The sequence below is a fragment of the Octopus sinensis genome, linkage group LG8 (assembly GCF_006345805.1).
Source record: "Octopus sinensis linkage group LG8, ASM634580v1, whole genome shotgun sequence".
Taxonomy (NCBI): Eukaryota; Metazoa; Mollusca; class Cephalopoda; order Octopoda; family Octopodidae; genus Octopus; species Octopus sinensis.
Window position 1 is genome coordinate 36437960 of NC_043004.1, and position 22320 is coordinate 36460279.

Consider the following 22320-nt stretch of genomic DNA (forward strand, 5'->3'; position numbering starts at 1 on the left):
ACACCTATGAGGGGTCGCTATGTTATCGATCTATAGATGTATTCATTTCCAATGGTGTTCTCCAATGTTAGCCTATATAAGCACCAAACATTCAAATAGCTTTCTCTCTACATAGATCTATTTTAATCTATGAAAAGAGGATACGATTTATCTATTTCTTTACTACCCACAAGGGGCTAAACACAGAGGGGACAGACAAAGGGATTAAGTCGATTACATTGACCCCAGTGCGTAACTGGAACTTAATTTATCGGCCCCGAAAGGATGAAAGGCAAAGTCGACCTCGGCGGAATTTGAACTCAGAACATAATGGCAAGCGAAATACCTATTTCTTTACTACCCACAAGGGGCTAAAAACAGAGAGGACAAACAAACGGATTAACTCGATTACATCGACCCCAGTGCGTAACTGGTACTTAATTTATCGACCCCGAAAGGATGAAAGGCAAAGTCGACCTCGGCGGAATTTGAACTCAGAACATAATGGCAAGCGAAATACCTATTTCTTTACTACCCACAAGGGGCTAAAAACAGAGAGGACAAACAAACGGATTAACTCGATTACATCGACCCCAGTGCGTAACTGGTACTTAATTTATCGACCCCGAAAGGATGAAAGGCAAAGTCGACCTCGGCGGAATTTGAACTCAGAACGTAAAAACAGATGAAATACTGCTAAGCATTTTGCCCGGCGGGCAAACGTTTCTGCCAGCTCGCCGCCTTGGAATATTAAATATTCCGTTATATCGCACGAAATTGTTATAATTAGTAACGACTCACTCATTGTTTATTCTATTCACCCTCCCATGCAGATAACACTACCCTTCAGTTCTTAACAAGCTGTACAAAGGCATAGTCACTATTTTATCGGTTTTTATTTCCCTGAAACAGCAAAATGAGTGCTAGCTCCCCGTGACCCACCCAACAAAAGAATCTCAACCTTTTCTTTAGTTCTCCCTAAATTCCTATCCTCCAGTTTTCACATAAAATAGCCTTTCCTATGGCGAACAGAAGCCATCAGATATACCTACCCCGATCATGTTTAGCTTACAGTTTTACAAGACACCCCAACCCCATCAATTTCCCTAACCCCAAAAAGGATGAGCAATTCCACATTACTTAGACTGTGCCACACTACCTTGACTAATGAATAAAAAGATTAATGTAACATCATTCCTACGTGAATATAATCCTGTATAGGATTGCCTGTAGGTTATATGAATGTCATTTGATTTCATGCGCCAGTCTAAGAAATCCCGAATCTACATGGAACACCTGAGTAGCCGTATTCTCCAACAGAGCCGATTCGACGACACAATTTCTATATTTTAAAATTTATTTTCATTTAGTTTATGTCTTTTCGCAATATGTTTGTTATATAATATCCCATCCACTTTCCTCTTAATTCCATGATCTCTTCTGGTATAAAATATCAAAAGAATACAACAAAAAAATGCTTGAAAATCAGAATGTTAAATTCCATTCGGTATCCTCTACGTGAAGTGAAAATTATCTTTTGGGAAATAATATTTATAAAACCTGCTTTATTGAAAGGAATTTCGAAATTACTACAACCATAACATTTTCCTTCTGTGTATAGAACTCTTAGTTTATGCTTAATAGTTCGTGCAATTATCAAATTTCAAGGAATAATGGTTATTCCTAGCATGTTGATTGTCGAATAGATGTGCTTAGAATCAAATTCTTAAAGAGTAATTATTTGATTTTACAGTTATGTAAAGAAAGATGATGAAAATGATAGCGGTGTGTTAAAAAAAATATCGACACTTTGTCACACTTTGCGAACACTTTGGCATTTGGTTCGTGATTGTGAAATAATTAACACTACGTAAATACACAACAACAAAGAAAACGTTTAAAATGTAATTAGGGAACCAAACATAAGTTGAACGTTGTCAGTAAATGGCGTTAATAGTTCGTAAATTTGGCTTATATTCAATTCTGCGAATAAAATAAATTATGCTGAATAAAATTTACTGAGGAAAAAAATTATATTCAGTTTTAATTATAAGTGCTTTTACCGTAACATTAGTAGTTATGATGATGATGGTGGTGGTGGTAGTAGTTTCTAAAATAGGTTGCTTATAGAAACGAATTTTTTCCAGTAATAATAGTAAACGATAAGAGAATGGCAATCATTTGAAAGAGTAGCAGTAGTGGTAACATTTAACAAATTCTTACTGCCCAACATACTGAAACAAGTAACTACATATCCCGCTCAATCACCTTCTCTGTGAATCAAATTCATCTGATAACCTCCACGACTCCATTATTTTTTCTCGTTCTTTATTATATCTAATACATCATGTTAAATAACTGTTCCAACGATTTGTCAGCGAAAAGCATTCTTTGCACATATATTTGCTCCGCAGATATTCTTCTGCCAACTCACCAGTTTGGAATATTCTCCAAAGCTTTATCCACACTAATTAATGATTTCTAACATTGTCACAATTTGATAAAAGGAAATCTCGATTAGATCCAACCACTGCACTTGACTGCGAGTTACAAATTGTGAATGTAATGCTTCCCTCCTCTAACTAAATGTATATCATTTGATTGGAGACTTGGAGTTGGTAATTATAAGGCAAGAATTAATGTAGTTGAGCCAATAGAATTACCTGCTCCAAAGAAAATAGCAAAGCATATAGCAATGGCCTTACTACTATCGATAATTACGGTTCCAATAAAAAGCATTACCATCATCCCAGAAGGAAATCCATCGATATTCAACGATGACTATTCATACGAAATGCTTTGCTTTGAGTTGCAGAATAAGCAGTGAATCGATCTCTTCGATTAATTCCCGTGATCAGCTGCTGTGGTCACAAGAGTTAATCGATTGCTTCTCAGTCTCCTCGTGTTAGGTTTATCCTCCTCCAGCTTTGTAGGTCAGTCAAAGACTGATTCTTCGTATCATTAGACAACTGTGAGACGACAATTTGCTTTGGTAACTTTTCAGAACCAGCAAAGATAGTTTTATAGGGAAACCTATTCAGTAAATAGCTTCAACACAGAGTATTAAGGGTTCTTAATAGAAGGATTCTAAACTTAGAATGTAAGAGAAAGAAACAATGGAGTAAAACTATAGGATACATTAGGGGTTTTCAGGGGTTATCAGAACCTGCATATCCATACAGACAATAACTAAATATTGTTGAGTATCACCCCTATACACACCACCTATTCATATTTCGGTGTTGATGAACCAATAGTCAACGTCTGTACTAATATCTCTAGACGTAACCATACTGTTTTCTCTATCTCATATATTGAAATAGGAGTCAAGGGACAGGTGTTTGACACATCGTTTCGTTACGTTTTCTCACTTCTTAAAAACAAAGCACGAATTTGTTTGAGGCAATCGATGGACCATACGTCAGCTAGGGTCTCTTGTAACTGCTCCGTCGAAGGTATATGTTTAGCTTTCGAAAAAGAATAGGTACTTTATTAATTAAACTTTTCTTTCATGAAGAACGTCTCCATACGAGAGGGTACTGTCTATTAAATTATATCTATAGCTCATATTTTCTGTTTTATTCTTTGTTTAATATCTTGCTTTCTTTGTCCAAAAGTTCCAGAATTCGTGATGTTGTATCCCTTCTTGCAATGTTTCTAGCGAGCTCCATTCCACGCCAGATGTGTCCATTGTCAGTTACTAGCATATAATGCTTACAGAAATATAAAGCATAAAAAAGTCAAAGGAAAAAATAAACATTTACCTCAGGGTCATAAGGTGAATACGAAAATGCTTTAAATCACCCGGCTTGCAAAATAATGCCAAACCGCCATCAACAGATAAAGTCCAGTTTTATTCAAGCCAACGTGGAAAAATTCAATTCCAGAACAGTCATAGGAATTGGAACAGAAAATCGCGATTTATTTTGTGAAATCCTTGTATCAGGAGAAAGAGAGCTCCCCTATTTAGAAGATGAACCGGGTTTGGTAGGTTCTAGTTTTGTATTCTTGCATCTGAGTTAAAATCCCTCCAAGGGCAACTTTATCCCTTCCAGAAGATAACCTGCCTGTGTATTGCTATCTGCTACTCTTACAGTAAGCTTCGATGATATTAATGAACTTACGCCATTGAAATTATGGATGGTGTTTGTATCTCGTGTGAAAAGCGAACAGCATCCACCTTATTATTGACACTTTTGTTGCTGGGCGGCAAATCGCTCGATATTCTCATCTTATGGCAGCAATAACATAAAAATCTCATGAGATTTACATTCTATCCCCTAGGAATGAATATACTTGATCTCTATATGCTGTTTATCTGCATTGAATATCTAAAGAGATAACGATCCTCATACAAAAGTTTCCTTCAACATATGACGAAAAGAAAAAGGAAAAGAAAGAGAAAAGAAAAAAAATGAAATTAGATAAAAATGATAAAATATAAAAACCTATAGATATAATCTTTAAATTCTTATCGGAATACGGATGTGTAAAGAAAACTGGTTAGTTATTAAATTACAGTGTATAGATAAAGTATGAGCATAGTAATGCAATTGGATATCAATATTGAAATACGATAGAAACTAAAATGTGATATTGATCTCATATACAATTGGGAAGTGGTATAAATAGTAATGTTTACTGAAACAGGATACGTTACATTGAGTGAAGAGGCTCCAAAAGATTTATTTTCTAAAACATTGAAATCAGAAACAAATATGAATTCAGACTGCTGAAGGGAGAGATTATTGTAATTCAGAAATTTCGAGCAACGTGCTTATAATATCAATGTCACGTGCAATGGTACCGACCAAAATGATAACAATAATAATAATAATAATAGTAATAATAATAATAAGTGTGACACAAATATAAAAAAAAATCCTATACGAACACCTGCTTATTTATGACACAATGCTCTATTGTAGTTTGTTAGCGAATATGATTAGTCTACACACTTACACATATCGATTAATAAAATTTATATGTTCTACTGTTTTCTATTTCGCTGTAAGAAACATCATTATCAGACATAGTTAAATAGGTTTCATGCTGATAATTTCTGCTAATTATTGATAGAAATATACACTTATTTAAAATGCAGCAGGCCTGCAATGTCCCTAAATAGACAGAAAAAAGTTTTTTGAATAATGATATTTAAAATTCAGTTACGAAACTTTCGATGTATCGACGCTTTTTGGAAGTATTAAAATACATGAAACTTTACAAAATAAAAATGGTATCACCATCATCAAGTGTTGCTTAATTTTTATTCTTCGTATAAACTTTTACCCCTTTCTTATAAGGCTTTTTTTTTAAAGAAGGCCTTTTCCTACAGAGCCCACAAGGTTAAAAAGGGGGATAAAAATTGTCAAAATACTCCACTTTCGTTTCTGTCCAAACTTAGATTTTATAAATATTTATCACCTCACACCAGCTGAACATTCCAATAAAGACTGAATATTTACACGCGCATATTCACCAGTTATTCGAAAGCTAAGGAAATTAGGTCATTTCTTGAACTTTTGGAACAATCTGAGAGAAGCAAATAACTTTTGGGCGAGTTCTTCAATTTATTCGTCTTTGAACAGATTAAATAAGTTTAATCTCCTTTGCTAGATAATGACCGGGAAAATGATGAGTGAAGCCATGTCTTAACATACTCCCAAGCACCATTTGCTCCATATTTATTTAGATTTTATTACGTGCGTTTTGAAGTGTGACGCTTTGTTGAGGTTTGCTTAGCAACTATTATTTCGTTAGAGGCATTACAGGTTTTAAAGTTGATAGTGCAAGTCCAAATTATTCCGCAGCAACATTTTCCTCCCCCCTTCCCGTTACTGTTTTTTATAATCTTTAGTTTCGTGTGTAAGATATTGCTTTTGTCTCACGTGACATGATGAAAAACTACGAATACTCAGTTGTTTATTTTTTGTAACTACAGCACTTTAAGAAAGTATGAAATTATTACACGAATTGTGCGATGCCGAACGAATGAATACTCCAGAAGAGAAAAAGAAACCAAGTGTAACTGGCTGAATGCATTCTTTCTGTGTGCGTTAATAAAGTAACAAGATGCCGCCGTATATACAAGTTCAAATTCACAGGAAAATTCAATGGCATTCCGAATAACAGAAAAAGTTGTTTCTTTCTTTTTTTTTTGTAATTTTGGCAGTTAATTGCCGAAATATTACTTTGTAACAATGTTTCGTTTACAGGAGAAACGCAAAAATAAAACAATTTTATTTTATTAATCCATTAGCTATGACATTATTACTGATTCAGAGACCTACAGTTTCTTTTGTTTATATATATATATATATATATGTGTGTGTGTGTGTGTGTTGTGTGTGTGTGTGTGTGTGTGTGTTTTAAGTTGTAAAATCCTTGCCTCTCGAAACCAAGCATCCAAACAATCAGGTGTGCTTTTATGCTCTCTTGATCCTTCAAGTAATACGATCCTAAGTATATGTGTGTGTGTGTGTGTGTGTAGTGAACTCTTGGGTTTTACATGAAGCGAATAGCGATGATGTATTGTACTTTTTAAGGACGTGTATTTGTAATGATCCTCATGTGCGACGGCCATATATTATCGGATCAGTTTGCTTTAGCATGGTCACCAGTATGGTCACCCTTGCGAAATTCCAGACAAAAAAAAAGAGACAAAGTTTAAGTGAGACTGAGAAAAATGGAACGAAATGGTGAGTCAGAATTTAACAGAAACTCCAAGTGTGAGACGAGAAACAGGGCACACTGAATGATTTTGCCGTAAGAAAACTGGCATTCAGATTCGTTCTTTGACTTATCATTGCAGAAGCATGTCAAAAGAGGTTTTGTCAAAAGAGGTTTTAAGACTGTCAAGAATATCTTTTGCCTCTTTGAAGAGGACATATATATTTCTATAAATAATATCATCTGTGAAAATGAGATCTCATTTACCCTAAGAATGAAGGAGCTGAATAGTAATTTCTTTTACAACCAGAATCCAAGAATATGTGATCTGAACATCCCAGACGAAAATATCTAATGGTAAGTGGTTTGGAGGTAAACCGGCATTTTGTTTGTTGTTTTTGCAAGCAACAAAGTGCGGATAAATTCCACATACGAAAAAATGTTTGCAAAATCACACGTCCTACTCGTTGCAAGTCCCATAAATATCTTCTTTTATTACTACTGAACAATGCCTCTACCTCACAAACGTTTCAAAAGTTTGGCCATGATTGAAAAATAAAACAGAATTTACGTCTGTGAATCACTCCACATACAGTCGGAATCTTGAACCCAACTGCCGTTACCTCCTCGAGCAAAATGAAAAAGTGTGTGACAAGTGAACTCTATGTCAAGGCTGATGAGCTGAGTTAAAAGGAATTTTATCTGAAGAATCAAGCAAGCCTATTCTAAAAAATCTCCCACAAACTTCTTGAGCGAAAAACTATGTTAAAAGCATTGGTTCACATAGAAAAAATGTTTTGTTGAATTGAAATATAAAAACTTTGTCTCTTTCTTTCTCAACTCAGGTACTTATTGTGTGCAGTACGTGTGTTACGTTTGCGACAACCAGCGAGTCAAGACAGTAACCTATGATCCATTCAGTTGAAGCGTCAACAGTTATTAACGTTTCGCCGACAGACAATAGCACTGTACATCATTGTCGATATTTAGCTGCCCAATCCACTTACTTCTGAGTATCACCAGATGTAATGATGTCAAACAAAAGTCGCATTTCAAAATTTGTATTACATTGATCAACCCTTTCCGTAGACAGACAGAAGAAGAGATGAGTCCTACTGGTTGTATCTATAAAATAATAATACTGATCGCCCATTAATGGATAACTCAGATTAGGAAACATCAAATAATTGATATACCATTGAATCCACCCTAATAAGAACATCACCGACATTTTATATACAGAGGAATAGGAACGAAGCTAAATGCAGAAAGTAGGCTGAAATTAGTTGGTGAACGTTCGCAAAAAATAATTATATCAAATAGAAGTGGGGCATACATAAAATAAAAATGGAAGATTCTGATATTGAGCTAGTAATAGAAATAAATAGCAGAAAATTTGGGAAAATCCAGACGTAATTTCACAGAGAAGAAAAAATGTCTAGCGTAATTGTATGACATTTGTAAAATAGACTTATTACATTCTAGGAGAATCTAATTCTACGAGATGTATGTAGAAAGAGTAGAAGAATTTTTGAAAAGTAGTTTCTCTGAATACCTTTGCTTAATTATTTTTGTCTTCTTTTACTTCATGTGTTTACAAATACTATGTTTTATGCGCGCGTGCGTATGTAAGTGTGTGTGTGTGCGCACGTGCGTATGTGTGTGTGTGCGCGTGTGTCTATCATAGAATAAGCACGATTACAAATTTGTAGTAAGAATGGGAATGATGATATAAAAGTGTGTTGAAATATTTTGATGATGAGTAGCATCGTTATAAACAACGTAGCTCAATGCTTTCTATTTATGTTATCAACCAGACAATGTTAATGGTATTAAAAAAATATAAGAGGATTTTATTAAGATATGTCTGTTAATTATATAATGTCTATGAAGATAGCAAAAAAACAAAAAAAAAACATTTATTAGTATATACTGAAAAAGATTCTGCAAATAAATAACACGTTTATTCTTTGAGAAGATAGTACATGCTACAGATAGGTGCCAGTTATCTGCATCCAGCATCTAGCTATTAAACTATGTCCAGGGTGTGTGAAATTATTTCTACTCATATCATTTATCTTGTTCTAAATGTCTATGCTAGTGAGATCAAGTTCATAACTATAAGCATTGGAACCACAGCATAAATGATAAGTGGGTTTGTTTTGTGCATGTAGATGTTTTTGTTTTTTTAATTAGCGTCAGCTGTGACGTTGAATAACTGTTAGCCTCTTCTGAGGTAGAAAAAAAATATCAAGTGGACTTACATAATTGTCTACAAGTTGGGACCGATTCAGTCTAAGTTGTTTCACCGCCTGGAAGACGTCTACTTCTTTTTCAGCATTAATTCTCTCCAGTACACAACTTATAGCGCAGTACAGTCCACTTCTGCTAGCACCATTCCTACAAGTAATTGTTACATAGAATATATATCTTTGTTGTCTACAAAACATAACTCTTAACAATGAAGTATTTGAATGACTTTATTAAATTAGGAAGATTAATGATTATACAAGAATTATATCACAAATTCATATCATTTGACAGTGGACAATTGTTTCAAGTACATCACTGAAAATTTTCTTAATAAATTTGTCGATAGGCAATGAGAAAAATAGAACTTTCAGATAGTAAAGTTTTCAATAATCAAATTTGAAATAGTAACTTACATGCAATGAACTGTGACAGGTAGTGAATCCCCTGTTTCATGTTGCCATTTCTCAACCATATCCAGCAGCTCTACCAGAGCTAGTTTTGAGTTGGGGAAGTTTTCCCCTTCAGACCAGCGATGAAAATGGAATTGCCGAACAATTCGCGGGGCTTCTTGTGGCTAAAGGAATTTTGAAAAAATATTTCTATCATTAATGATTCTGGAAAACATAATTTATATAACATTTTCTTATTTATATGATTATATTGTTTGTTGAGGTTTAAATATTTTACCGACATTTAAGTATTGAATACAGAGAAAAATCTGAAAGTAGATTTTTTGCAGATACGAACATAAAACTTTTAATAAACAGACTAAATAAAAAAACATTTTATTTAAATGGTTTTCAATCTATATTTTCATCCCTCATATTACCATTCGTAGAATCATTTTAGTATTTCCGATTCTAAGCTCTTGAAAGGCTTAAAGTTTTGAAAATGAGGAGCAATATTGATCTTGCAAAGAATCAGGTGCAATCTCTCATTAATAGAAAATGATGAATTAATTGCTCTTAACTAGAAATGTTGTTATCATTTTGTTTCGTTCCTTGAAGACCATCTTCAAATCCCATTGGGATCGACTTTGCATTGATCCTTTTGAAATCGATGGAATAAGAATCAGTGCTGTACTGGTCTCATTTCAATCGATTATCTCCTCTCCGTCAGATTTGATGTATTGCAACAATTTAAGTGATCAATATTAAATTATAACTTATCAATCAATAATAAGTTGGTAACTGATAAGTTATTTGTTGTTGTGCCTGAAATAAGGATTCTGTTGATGGAACCTTTTGAAATGTTTTAGTTATTTTGTTATATAAAAAAAATGAAAAGGAATGGAAATACATTCTACTACAATCACACCACAGCAAAAGAAAAAAAAAACAATAGAGAGACATAAACCATGAAATACTCATTGACTGAGCTCTGTTGCACTAAATTATCGACGGAAAATAAATTGTATTTTGATTGTCCCCAACCGAACAAAATTGTTCAACACCTGTGACTTTGTGTAGATGACCAATTCCATTTTGACGCGAAGACGAATAAATAAAAAATGTTTGGAGAAAGTAATCTACTTAAGATTCTATTGAAGCAATATAAAACAATACAAAAACAACAACCACATCGTACCAAACACATATTTACCACTGACCGTTCAAAAGTTTGTTTTGCATTTCATCAGAAAACTTGTTTAATACGGTAGAATTATACAGGTTGAGGATAGTACATGATTCTTTTATGCTCAATCCACATCTGCCCATAATCGTGTTTTATGGGGAGGGGCTCATCTCTAATAGACCAAGATGATGTGTCATTGAGATGTTCCCTAATTCTAAATCAAGTAGGAATTTAAATGGGTTCTCTATCGTCGGATGTATGTCGGGTAATGTTTGTGGTGCTTAGGAAAATTAAATTTCAGGATCTTAAAGAACAGTTTTGGTAAATGTTTCAGTCTGAGAGAAAATGGGGGTGCGAACCAAATAATTTCTCTTTTTCTAGAGTGTGTTACCACATTAGAATGTTCAGATATAGAGGAACTACGTTTATTACGGTTGCTAAAATGAAGGTTATGAAGTTTAGTTGGTTAACAAAGGGTTTTCTTAGATGTTTATAATTTAAAGAAGAAATCGCATACGTAATTTCAAGATTAATGTCAGAGGTTAGCGAATTCGGTTTTGAGTTTAGTGTCAAGGATGTAGAAAATATGATTATGAAAGCCGCTTAATTTTAGGGCTTGATTGTAAAATGAGGCATGTGCACTAAAGATCCTCTTGTTTGCTTATATATATATACTAGCATTATGAACCGGCGTTGCTGGGTTATAGTGCTAATTTGGTATAAATTTGTTAATTTAAAAATTTGGTGTAATAAAACATACAATGAATTAAAATTCCAGAGAAAAATACGTAGAAGATAAATATATAAATTTACAAAAATACATAAACGTTCATCTACGGGCCGTTTCGGAGATGCGCCAATTTATATGAAACATATCATATATTTAAAATTGACACTCCCCTCGTCAGGATGTTTTTTACACGCAACACAGTACACGGAAACAAATACACAATTACATACCGGCTACATGCGAAAGACCAGACATTACGTACTACCCAAAATAGATACTGAATGCTACTTTATAAGCATATAATTCAATCTAGCAGCCATAGTAAATGGTATGCGCACAGCTCCATCTGAACTAATTCACTTCTGCACTCAAATTTTTAATCTTTTATTTTCTCCCATTTATGCAAAGCCACATATTCAAGTTCAAGTCCTTGATACATTTTATACTAATTGCTATATTATCTTTTAATTGTTATATTACGATTTAATTACCAGATTTTAGTTTTATTTTAATTACTACTTGCTATATTTACTATATTTAATTCAATTATTATCATTACCTCTAACTTTTATTGCTATTTTTATTTCTGAATTTCTTATGGAACGTCTAGTGGATCTTATGCGTAAAATATATTTTTATATGATGTTTATATATTACTATATATTTCTAAACGTCGGGCTTTATATCTGTTCTGTAGATATATATGAATATATGTATGTGTTTGATCTTTCTGTAGATTTTGTAGTGTTCTTGTAGTTGCTGCTCGCATTGCCTCCCCTCGGATTAAAAAGTGCATACAGCTCATTTGAGCACTACTATTCCAGTTTCATATATTTTGAGCGTTGTTGTCACTAACGATCTCAATATATAACTTTTTATTTTGTAATATATATATATATACATCCATATACACACAATACGTAATACTGAAATAGTGGAGAAGATATGATATTGCTGTGGGCATGTCCTAGTCAAGACGTTAAACATTTTTTTTGCCCACGACACTACATGGACCCTAAGTAAGGCATGTGTAAAATTTTTATGAAATTGGTTGTGTAGTTCTCAAGTTTTAGGGAGACAGACAGACAGACACATTCTCTTTCATATATATATATATATATATAGGTAAGGCCAGTGTAGTTTGAACACTGATAGCTGGAAGGGATAGTCTACCGACAACAATGACCGTTTAAGGGTCTGCAGCAACACTGCTTCACCAATTTTTTCTTCTTCTTTTTGGCCCCAGCTGTGAATTGGAAACTGTTGGAAAAACATCTTTATTTCCTTACCCCACCTCTCTCTCCCTCCTTTTCTTTTTCTCCCTCTCTTTCTCCCCCCCCTCTCTCTCTCTCTGCTTTTTCTGGATTTACTCTACTAGTGTGTGTATGTGTGTATGTCCGTCTGTCTGTCTAAATGCTAATGTTTATGTGTAACTGTATCCTTCACATGTAGACGCACTAATATATATATATATATATATATATATATATATATATACACCTGTGAACAAATGCCCGCACATGAACATGCTCTTGTAAGAAAATAGATATATTTAGCTGCATGTAATACTAAATAAGCTGTTAATTCAACACCAGGATATGGTTTTATTACGTTTATCAACAAATAAATTTATTTGAAAACGGATTAGTCCATAGAAATCAGAAGATATATTGACACCTTATTATTATTTCCTTTAGGGATTCTCATCACAACTCCCTTTCGTTCTCTTTCCCCTCTTTCTCCCCGCCCATCCGTCTCTCCCCCTCTCTCTCGATCAATCCTATGAAAAGCTGTTACAAGAAAGAAACTTGATTTGGCGAAACATTTGTTTACGTGAATTATATCACCACGCTTTATTAAATATTGATATTTCTTAACGATTTGACCAGAGCTAATCCATAACTACGTGACAGCTTTCATCGACGTATAATGCTAAAAATGATGTTAATAATTGTTGCAACATTAACTGCAATGCTTTTTTTTTATTAAATCAAATAATTTGTGCGAAACAATTACCGTATGTTATACGAGTCCAATGATTACGTATTTATTTTCAAAGAAAACATAGTTGTTTTATTCTATTGCTGTATTCTATCTAATTCAATTTACATCTCTTTATTTGGTTGCAGTAGAGCCGTCTGAAATGGCAGAAATATCTTTGCTAACAAATCATGTTGTCGTTTAGTCGTATTATTGCTCTGGATTATTTATAGTATTTATATTCTGTGATATTTCTATGAATTGAAAAGCTGGATAGATCAGTAAATTTCCCAAATGCTCCGCCATATTGAGAGAGTTCTCTCCGTCGATAGGTAAATGTTATTGTTTAATATGTTGTTGTAGTTATTGGTGTTGCAACTGGTTTTGTCGATTCGAGTTAATTGAAGTAATACGTAGAACAGTGTTGTACTAGTTGCAATATGTTTGTACTTAAAGTAGCTAACACCCCAAGGCTGCAGCATATTCTAATATTTCTATAGGCAGAAATATGTATTAACTGCCTCCATATTAACTCTTTGATTCCTTCCTTTCGTCTGTCAGAACATTCTGTTGCTGCTTGAAGAATCCTTTAATCATACTGAATATTATGGCTGACTGAATCGAGAGAATATCGGACAAACAGCCGAGGCGAGGATAACTCTTGCTATGTCGTTAGTACTGCAGTGTTTTATGACTGAAGCATTTTAACCCTGAACGGCTCAGTTGATATAAACTGAATGGTTAACACATGAACGAGCGGCTCACCAATACCAGCAGCATAATAAAGTTGACGAGTGTTTTGTTAGCATGTCATTTGAAGCACATATCTTCCGATAGAGAATTAATCTGAGACTGACTGCTATATTATCGAAATAAAGGCCTGGCTCTAATCCGTTTAATGTTATAAACATCCCTTAAGGACAGGGCTAACAATTGTTGCCCAGTTATTACCCATTTTAATTGTCTATGGGCAACACTAAATTACTCCCAGCGGTTCGATCTGCAGGTCTGTAAGTAACATGAGACTTAAACGATTTACCACTTTGTCAGATTATTGGTTCATTCTATTTTTGTCATATTTTTACCGAGATTATTAAATCGGCACCACTTCAGACATCTAAAAAAAATGTGGTCTTCATTACCAGGTGTGGTCAGCAATTGGTCAATATTTTTAGCCTAACCTTTTGTGGAACCTCAGATATACATCAGCTTCTTACAGTAGCTTGGGTAGGAAGAAGAGACATTCATAACTCTGTGGTAGAGTAAACGATTCTGTAAAATAATTCCAATCAACCGTAAACAGAATCCTGGACTCAGTTTACTTTATTTTTTTATCCAGACACGACGCCATTAGTTTTTAAGCGTTCTTCGTCCTCTTGCAGCGTTATTGTTATCATTTAATAAAGTCTGGAGAGAGGGGGGAGAGAGGGGGGAGAGAGGGGGGAGAGAGAGATACAGATGATGAAGGTAATATTCTCAGACTCCATCTCAAAATAATGCATTATTCATTTTGTACGCTCACAATTATAGAGTGGGGCAGGGGGTGACCAGAGACCCGAGTTTTGTCTTCCTGCACAGGTATTGGTATTTATCGATATCTGTATAAATCGAACATGTACAATTACGTTGTTAGATATACAAGAAAAAGAATAAGAGTCAACATCGGATGGACATTACACACACACACACACGGTATAGATGAAGGAAATGTTTCCTTGGTGTGTAAATTCTTAATGTTTCGTCTATTATCGAAGACATATCAACATTATTGTCTTCCTTCGTCTCAGACATATTCAAATATGTCAAACAACAAGGCACATCATCAGCGTAAAGGAAACAGCACGAGCTGTAGACTCTTGTCTTTTGATGTCATTATTTCATCAATAGGAAAAAAGAGAACAAATCAAACTATCTCAGGTGTTTAAGACGCTTAGAATGTTTAAAATTGAATCATCCACTTCATGGCAAGTGTCTGTTACGATACTAGCTTTTAAACTTTCATAAAAATAATTAATAAATTGAATTTAGCAAATGAGAATAAAAGAAACAAATTTTGATTAAACATATTCAAGTGTCTTGAAATGAGTGTGGTACAAAGGAAGCTCTCTCTGTCTCTCATTTGATGGTTAATGATAATAATAAAGATTATCATCTCCCTTGTCGTTAGAATGGCGAGAAAGATAGGAATTCAACACTTCAGTCCGGTCTGAGTTATACATCCGATTTGATCGACGCACCGGAAATAATCATTAACATTTCACAGATAAATGTGGAGAGCGGCTGTATGTAACGCAGATATTTCCACCACCAACACCACTACTACTACCACTATTACTACTGCTGCAACTACTACTACTACTACTACTAATAATAATAATAATAATAATAATCCTTTCTGTTATAGGTACAAGACCCGAGATTTGGGGAGAGGGATAGTCGATTACATCGACCCCAGTGCGTAACTGGTACTTAATTTATCGACCGTGAAAGGATGAAAGGCTAAGTTGACCTCGGTGAACTTTGAACTTAGAAGATGGGTCTAAATGTGTCCTGCATAGATTACTGGAAGGCATTTTATAGTATTCCCTACACATGAGTCCTAGAAACACTAACCTTGAACAAGGTAGCAGCAGAAATCATAAAATATATAGAATATTCCATGAATAAATGGCAGACAGTGATACAGCTCCAGACAAAAGAGGGACTCATTAAAACCAAAGCCATCCCCATTAGAAGAGGAATATTCCAGGGAGACACGCTCCTTCCATTCCTTTTCTGCATGGCATTGACACTATATCTGACATGCTACGCAGAACTGGATGTGGATACGACTCTTTTCAGTCTTTAAGGAAGCTGACAAATACAAAAACAAAGTAATAGTACCTAACAACTATAAAGAAAACGAAGAAACAACAAAACCTATAAAGCAACTGAAATCCAAACTTAAAATGGAACAGCAACGGATCATGATAAAACGATGGCAAAAAAGCCCCTTAATGGAGAATACTGGACTAAACTAAACAGAAAAGAAATAGACAAAGCAAAATCCCAACAATGCCAAAGAAGCTCAGGACTCAAAGCAGAGACTGAAGGATTTTTAATTGCAGTACAAGACCAAAGCCTTCCCACCAGAAATTACCAAAAACATGTAATGAAAGGAAATATAAATAACTGCAGAATATGTAGAGATGGACAAGAAACAATAAACCATACTGTCTCTGGCTGCCCAGTCCTGGCTAAGAAGGAACATATTCACAGAGACACGACAGAGTTGGGACCTACATACACTGGAAGTTATGTCAACACTATGGAATAACAACCAGAAAAAGATTGTATAGGCACACGCCAGAAAATGTCACAGAAAAAGAGAAAGCAACAATACTATGTGATATGCCACTACACACAGATATAGAAATTAAGGCCAATAGGCTGGATATAGTTGTCAGAGATCGCCAAGAAAAAATGCTTTCTAATGTATCAATGCCAACATATGACAATATTTCTCTAAAAGAAACGGAGAAAACTTTCAAAATACAAAGATCTCGAAATAGAGGTAACTCGAATGCAGATCCTAAAAACAGAAACAGTTCCTATCATAGTAGGTGCATTAGGCATGATAAAAAAATATTCAGACAAATACATAACAAAAACACCAGGACTTACAAACACATATAACATACAGAAAATTGCACTACTAGGTACCGCACCCATCCTACGTAAAACACTTTCAATACAGTGAAAATAAGAGCAGCCCAACAAACCACAGCACATACCCAAGGCACATAGAGCCGAACCGGTAGTGCAGTCAAAGCACGTGGTAAAATTAGAAGCCTTATACAGTTAGAAATCTATTACAAAATAACCACCATAGGACTGCAAAAATACCTACTTCAGAAGTACAGAAAACTAGTACAAATAGCCATAAAACACGAACAAAGCATATTTTACTCCAGTGTCACTTTGATGGCATGCATTGCTCTCTTACTCAAAAATAGTAGTAGTAGAAGGAGGGGGAGGAGGAGAAGAAGAAATGGTGTCTGATAAGATACAAGGCCATTAATTTTTAGAGGGGCGTGTTCGGAAATAAAGTGCTTCCTAATCGAAGTATCAGGGTTAACTGTTAATAATGTATCTAGCAAAAACAGGTGAAATCACGCAAAGATGGTGACCTGGAAATAGATATAACCAGAGTGCAGAGACTTGAATCAAAAAGATACACAACTAAATACAGTCGTGCTAATGGGACGTTTGACTTTCTATTATCTCTGCACAACACTGTTGTTTTTCAACTGTATTTAATTGCTGTTTGAGGAACAAAGAAACTGACTATACCCAAGGTGGACAATGCCAATATATTCAAATCTCATCAGTGACAACATTGCTATTTTCGCATGTGAATCTGATAAAATAAACCATAAGTTGTAGATTAAAAATTTCCAGTCTTTGACAATTCTGCTGCCGAGGTCGACTTTGCCTTTCATCTTTTCGGGGTCAATAAAATGAGAACCATTTGAGCACTGGGGTCCGTGTAATCGACCAGCACCCCTCCCCTCTTCTCCCACGAAAAAATTCAGAACTTGTGCCTATAATTGATGGGATTATCATTAAGCTAATACATGTTAATAAACAGTTTATTTTATCTTTAGGTTTATTGACAACAAGTCTCCGCAAATCTCTAGAATCTTTCTAAGGATTCTTGCAGAATATAAGACGATACTTTTCTGCAAGGCGATAATGCCAGTTTCATTTTCCATTTCTTTCAGTCTTTTAGGTAGCATTTTGGTTATTGCGCTAAGGGCACCTATTGTCGTTGAAACAATAGTTGTCTTAGTTTTCGACAATCTCTTCAGATTTCTGAATAGATCCCGATATTTCTCAAGTTTTTCAATTTCTTTGGTATCGACTTATTATTATTATTATTATTATTATTATAGCGTTCATCGTAATTGTTTTCTTTGTTGAGGATTTCGTAGAAGTGATAATAGGTGACGATAGATAATATACAGTTCCGTTAAAGGTTGTGCAAAACTGAAATGGGGAATATAGGATAGTGTCTTTAATTTTAGTCAAAGCTATACAGAAGGCATTGTCACTTAGTGTGTCTCAGTAACTGTCAGGAATCATATGAAATTGCAATTTTCGAATAACTATAAATCTTAAAAGTACATGCTGATATATGCCCTAAGTTGGACCTCTTATTCACATAATAACCGAACCTGGAACTTAACTATGTTCTATCCATAGCACTTATTGAGCACTACCTGATACCTTTGGGTCTCACCGACACCATTACCTCTCATAATCTATATACATACATATATATATATATATATATATATATATATATATATATATATATATATATATATACACACACAGAGATAGAGAGAGAGAGAGAGAGAGAGAGGTTTGTGTGGTATGTTCTCTTCTGTTTTTAATCATTTAAATTCTTCCTCTGAAGAAAGCTGGTTTCTAACAAACATACAAAGCTCTATCGTTGGAAAGCAGATAACAAAAACAATGTCAGATTTTAAACTTGCATATTTTTACCGTTCCACTTACAGATTCATTTTGCAATGTACGAGTTATTTATGTATGTACATATACATGTACATGTATGTATATATACATGTACTTTTACGTATGTATTTATATGTATGTATATACACACATAAATATATATACAGACACACACATACATATATTTGTATATATTTATAATCATAAATTATGCGTCTCCATAAGTATCTATACTTGTACCTCGTACGTATATTGATGTTTAAGTAGAATAGTGATACATGTATCGTTTGAATATTTGTGTATACAAATGAAATCGAAGTTATTTATGCTAGCTTTCTAGCTACGGATACATACATACACACACACACACACACTCCCGCCATTTCTTACACCCCTCCATATGCAACCAGTTCATGCAATCTTAGATACATATATAAACTTCTATTGATTTCTACTGATTTGTGTCCTTTTTCTCTTCTTTTGTCTGCTTTCCCCATATTGATTGGAAATATTTTAATGTAGACGGCCGGGGGATTATGGGAAATTCTAAGCATTAATTAGATTTCAACTAAATATAGCAGAAAACCTTTGAACGTAGATATTTTACCGATACGTTCAAGTGGAGCCGTGAGAATATTTTGGCACATCTGCTAGATAGCTTTTGGGTTGTATTTCATTCATTCCATTAGTTTGTCTTGCTTGCCTTTAAGGATTATATATGTACAGAGACTGTTCTAGTAGCATTCTTTACAGCCATGGGTCAGTGGTTTTCTAGTCTGCTTATAAAACCGCAATACGATTACAGATAATCGGAATGTATTTGACGTGAAAACTCAAGATGATTACAATGTTATTATTATTCTTGTTTTTGTTTTTGTTGTTGTTGTTGGTTCTATTCATATTCTTACTGATGCTATATTTCTTCTTGTATCTTTCTCTTTTCCTAATAAGAACAGCGTATTGCAGACTGTCATTATAATGTTTAACCGCATCTCTCGTGTTCTGGGTTCAAAACTCCACATGCTGTGCTATGCCGTCATCTCCCCGAAAACCACATCCCAGTAAAATAATTCATTAAAACAACTATTGCTGTCCCAATCCTAATATTTGGATAGCTTCACTGTTTCTTTTCGATATAAAATGTCGTCTGTTTGAATTGTTATTTTGATTTCTGTCATCTTTCTGCTGAAATACATTGGCAGACCCACAGTATAGCATGTTTTCAGACATTTTTTCTTTATATATGTGTCCTTTATATTTCATCATGCAGCCATAACTTTCCCAATATGAAAGATTCGTCGATACGTACATATGTGCGCGTGTGTATGTGTGTGTACGTGTGAATGTGTGTGTGTGTGTGTGTGTGTTTATAATATGTATAAAGTGCATTTTAAGGCGGTCGGCATTTAACAAACATTTTAGAATCTCTTTATAACGCTACGAAGGAAATTGTGAAGAGAATTCATGCAGTTTTGGCGAAATTTCTTGTTAAGGATCTCTTTTTCTTTTCTTGCTTATTAGCATCACAAAGAACAAATTTGACCAGAATATTTGGAAATTATTCATATATAGCATTTTAGGAGCTACAAATATATTTTATAATATATTCTCTCCTAACAATCTTTAGAAATGTGCGTGCGTGTGTGTATATGCTTGCGTGTGCGTTTGATGTATGTTCTTATGTAAGCTTACGTACATATGTATATACGTATGAGTGTGCTATTGTAAAAGTATATATATGTATGTGTGTGTGTGTGTGTGTGATAGATTCTGCTATGAGTAGTGATCATTCGCACCCAGGTTCGAGTCCCCGACTTCTCATTCAATGATGGCATTTTTTGTTTTTCTTTTCTCAATGTCTTTAACTTTCTCCAATCTTCTTAGTTGCCAGACAAGCTTTTCTTACCGACGATTTCGTAGTTCAGGTCAGAATCCTATTTTAAAATTCAATTTTCAGTTTCTGTTGTCGTCTTATTCCCTCCCCATCTCTCTCTCCCCTTTTTCTAGGTACCTATGATGTTAAGGCGGCTCTAAACGTGACATCAGATTTCTTACCGGCTAGCTATTCCCCATGCACAGGTTTCTGGTCAGCAAAGCTCGAGGTGTGTCATTAAAGCAGACGTGCCGTTCATCTTTGAGGCTCCGATGAAACTATCACGTGTTATTCAAGCACTCAACTTATAGCAGAAACAGATGTAACTTCATTAAAAAAATCGTTTATTCCTTTAACTTCGATAGATTTCGGCCAAGTATAGGCCATGTCCAACTTGATAGCACCAATTTCATAGGACCTGTAAAGTCATTTTTTAGTCAAGTTTTGTGGTATCATGGGCTCATTCAAGTAGGTAATTGTTGTTGACTAAGATGTATTCAGGTATAGGTGGCTTATCTGGTATGCCTTGGAAGAAATTATCCAGGTTTCGTTCGAAGGTGGTGGGAACTTTTCTTTCCTTGATTTGTTTTGCGATAATGTTGAGAAAAAGAAATTGTTTTGCTGTGAATGTATATTGTGATCCTGAATCGTGTAGAGGGCATATGGCACATGGCCCCAGCTATGGATAAATTCTGTGTCTAATTTTAAGGTATTTTCGTCAATGCTGGTGGTATACTTTCCACATTGTGCAAATAACGTAGCGCTCATGGCAACGCGGGAGAGAGTAAAGATTCAATGTTTTTAGGCGGCCTCAAAAATAGAGATCGGTCATGTCGTCCATCTTTTAGTGGATGCCCTCTAGGGTGACTCAATTCTCGTAATGTTTTATTTGGTGTGAGGAGACCACAGAAAGCAGCAATATTCTAGGTGAATTGTTCCCCAGAAGAAAGAGAATACGGTTATTTGCAAAATGCATCAGTTCAAATTTTCCCTCATTTAACTGCATTTTATTTTTTATTTTTACAGCATGTAAATCAGAATGGGATTCAGTTCGGTTTCCTTCTACATTGATAATTTTCTGAAGTTTGGAGACATCTGCGAAAATTTTTTATTTTGCAGTGTTTGATGACGCCTGAGAAGTCGGTTATACAGACAATAAACAGAAGTGGGCTGCAAACAGTCCGCTGAAGGACACCATTGGTGACTTGCTGGGTTTGAGCGGATTCCACCGATCACAAGTTGTGTGCTGTTCCCCAAGAAACATTTAATCCACGGATGACAATATTTGACAATTGTGATTGGAGGATAATGTGGTTGACTCTCTCGAACGCTTTGCTGATGTCGACGTATATCACAACAGATTTCGAACCTGATCCCAAGGCTTTCAGAATATCATTAATGTGATGTAAGAGCTTTGTTAGGCAGTCTCTTCCGCAGTGAAAGTCATGAGGCTGGAATTTAAAAGGTTGTGGCTCTCCAGGAAGCCATTTATCAAGACCTCACCACCATTTCAAACACTCTGAAGATATATGGAAGATGAGTGAGATTATGTGACAGTTGTTTGCGTGGATCCTGTTTCCTTTTTTAATGACCGGGATGACAGATTGAGATAAGAACTGTTTCGGTATGAAGCCTGGGTCTGATGATTTTCTCCAGAGATTGGTTAGAGGGACTGCAAGTCGGTGTCTACATTCCTTCAGGACAATAGCCGGGTATCTGTCAGGACTTGAGGCAGAGT

General features: G+C 34.9%; 1 protein-coding gene across 6 annotated transcripts in view; it reads right to left on the reverse strand.

Annotated features, from left to right (window-relative positions):
• LOC115214792 (receptor-type tyrosine-protein phosphatase T) overlaps positions 1–22320 on the reverse strand; it is a 426610-nt gene that overhangs the window by 16333 nt on the left and 387957 nt on the right. For all 6 annotated transcript variants that reach the window (XM_036505346.1, XM_036505347.1, XM_036505345.1 and 3 more), the window contains 2 exons: positions 9318–9478; positions 8916–9051 (listed from right to left, as the gene is read on the reverse strand). In XM_036505346.1, the coding sequence (XP_036361239.1) occupies positions 8916–9051; positions 9318–9478 (297 nt within the window). The remainder of the gene's footprint in view (positions 1–8915; positions 9052–9317; positions 9479–22320) is intronic.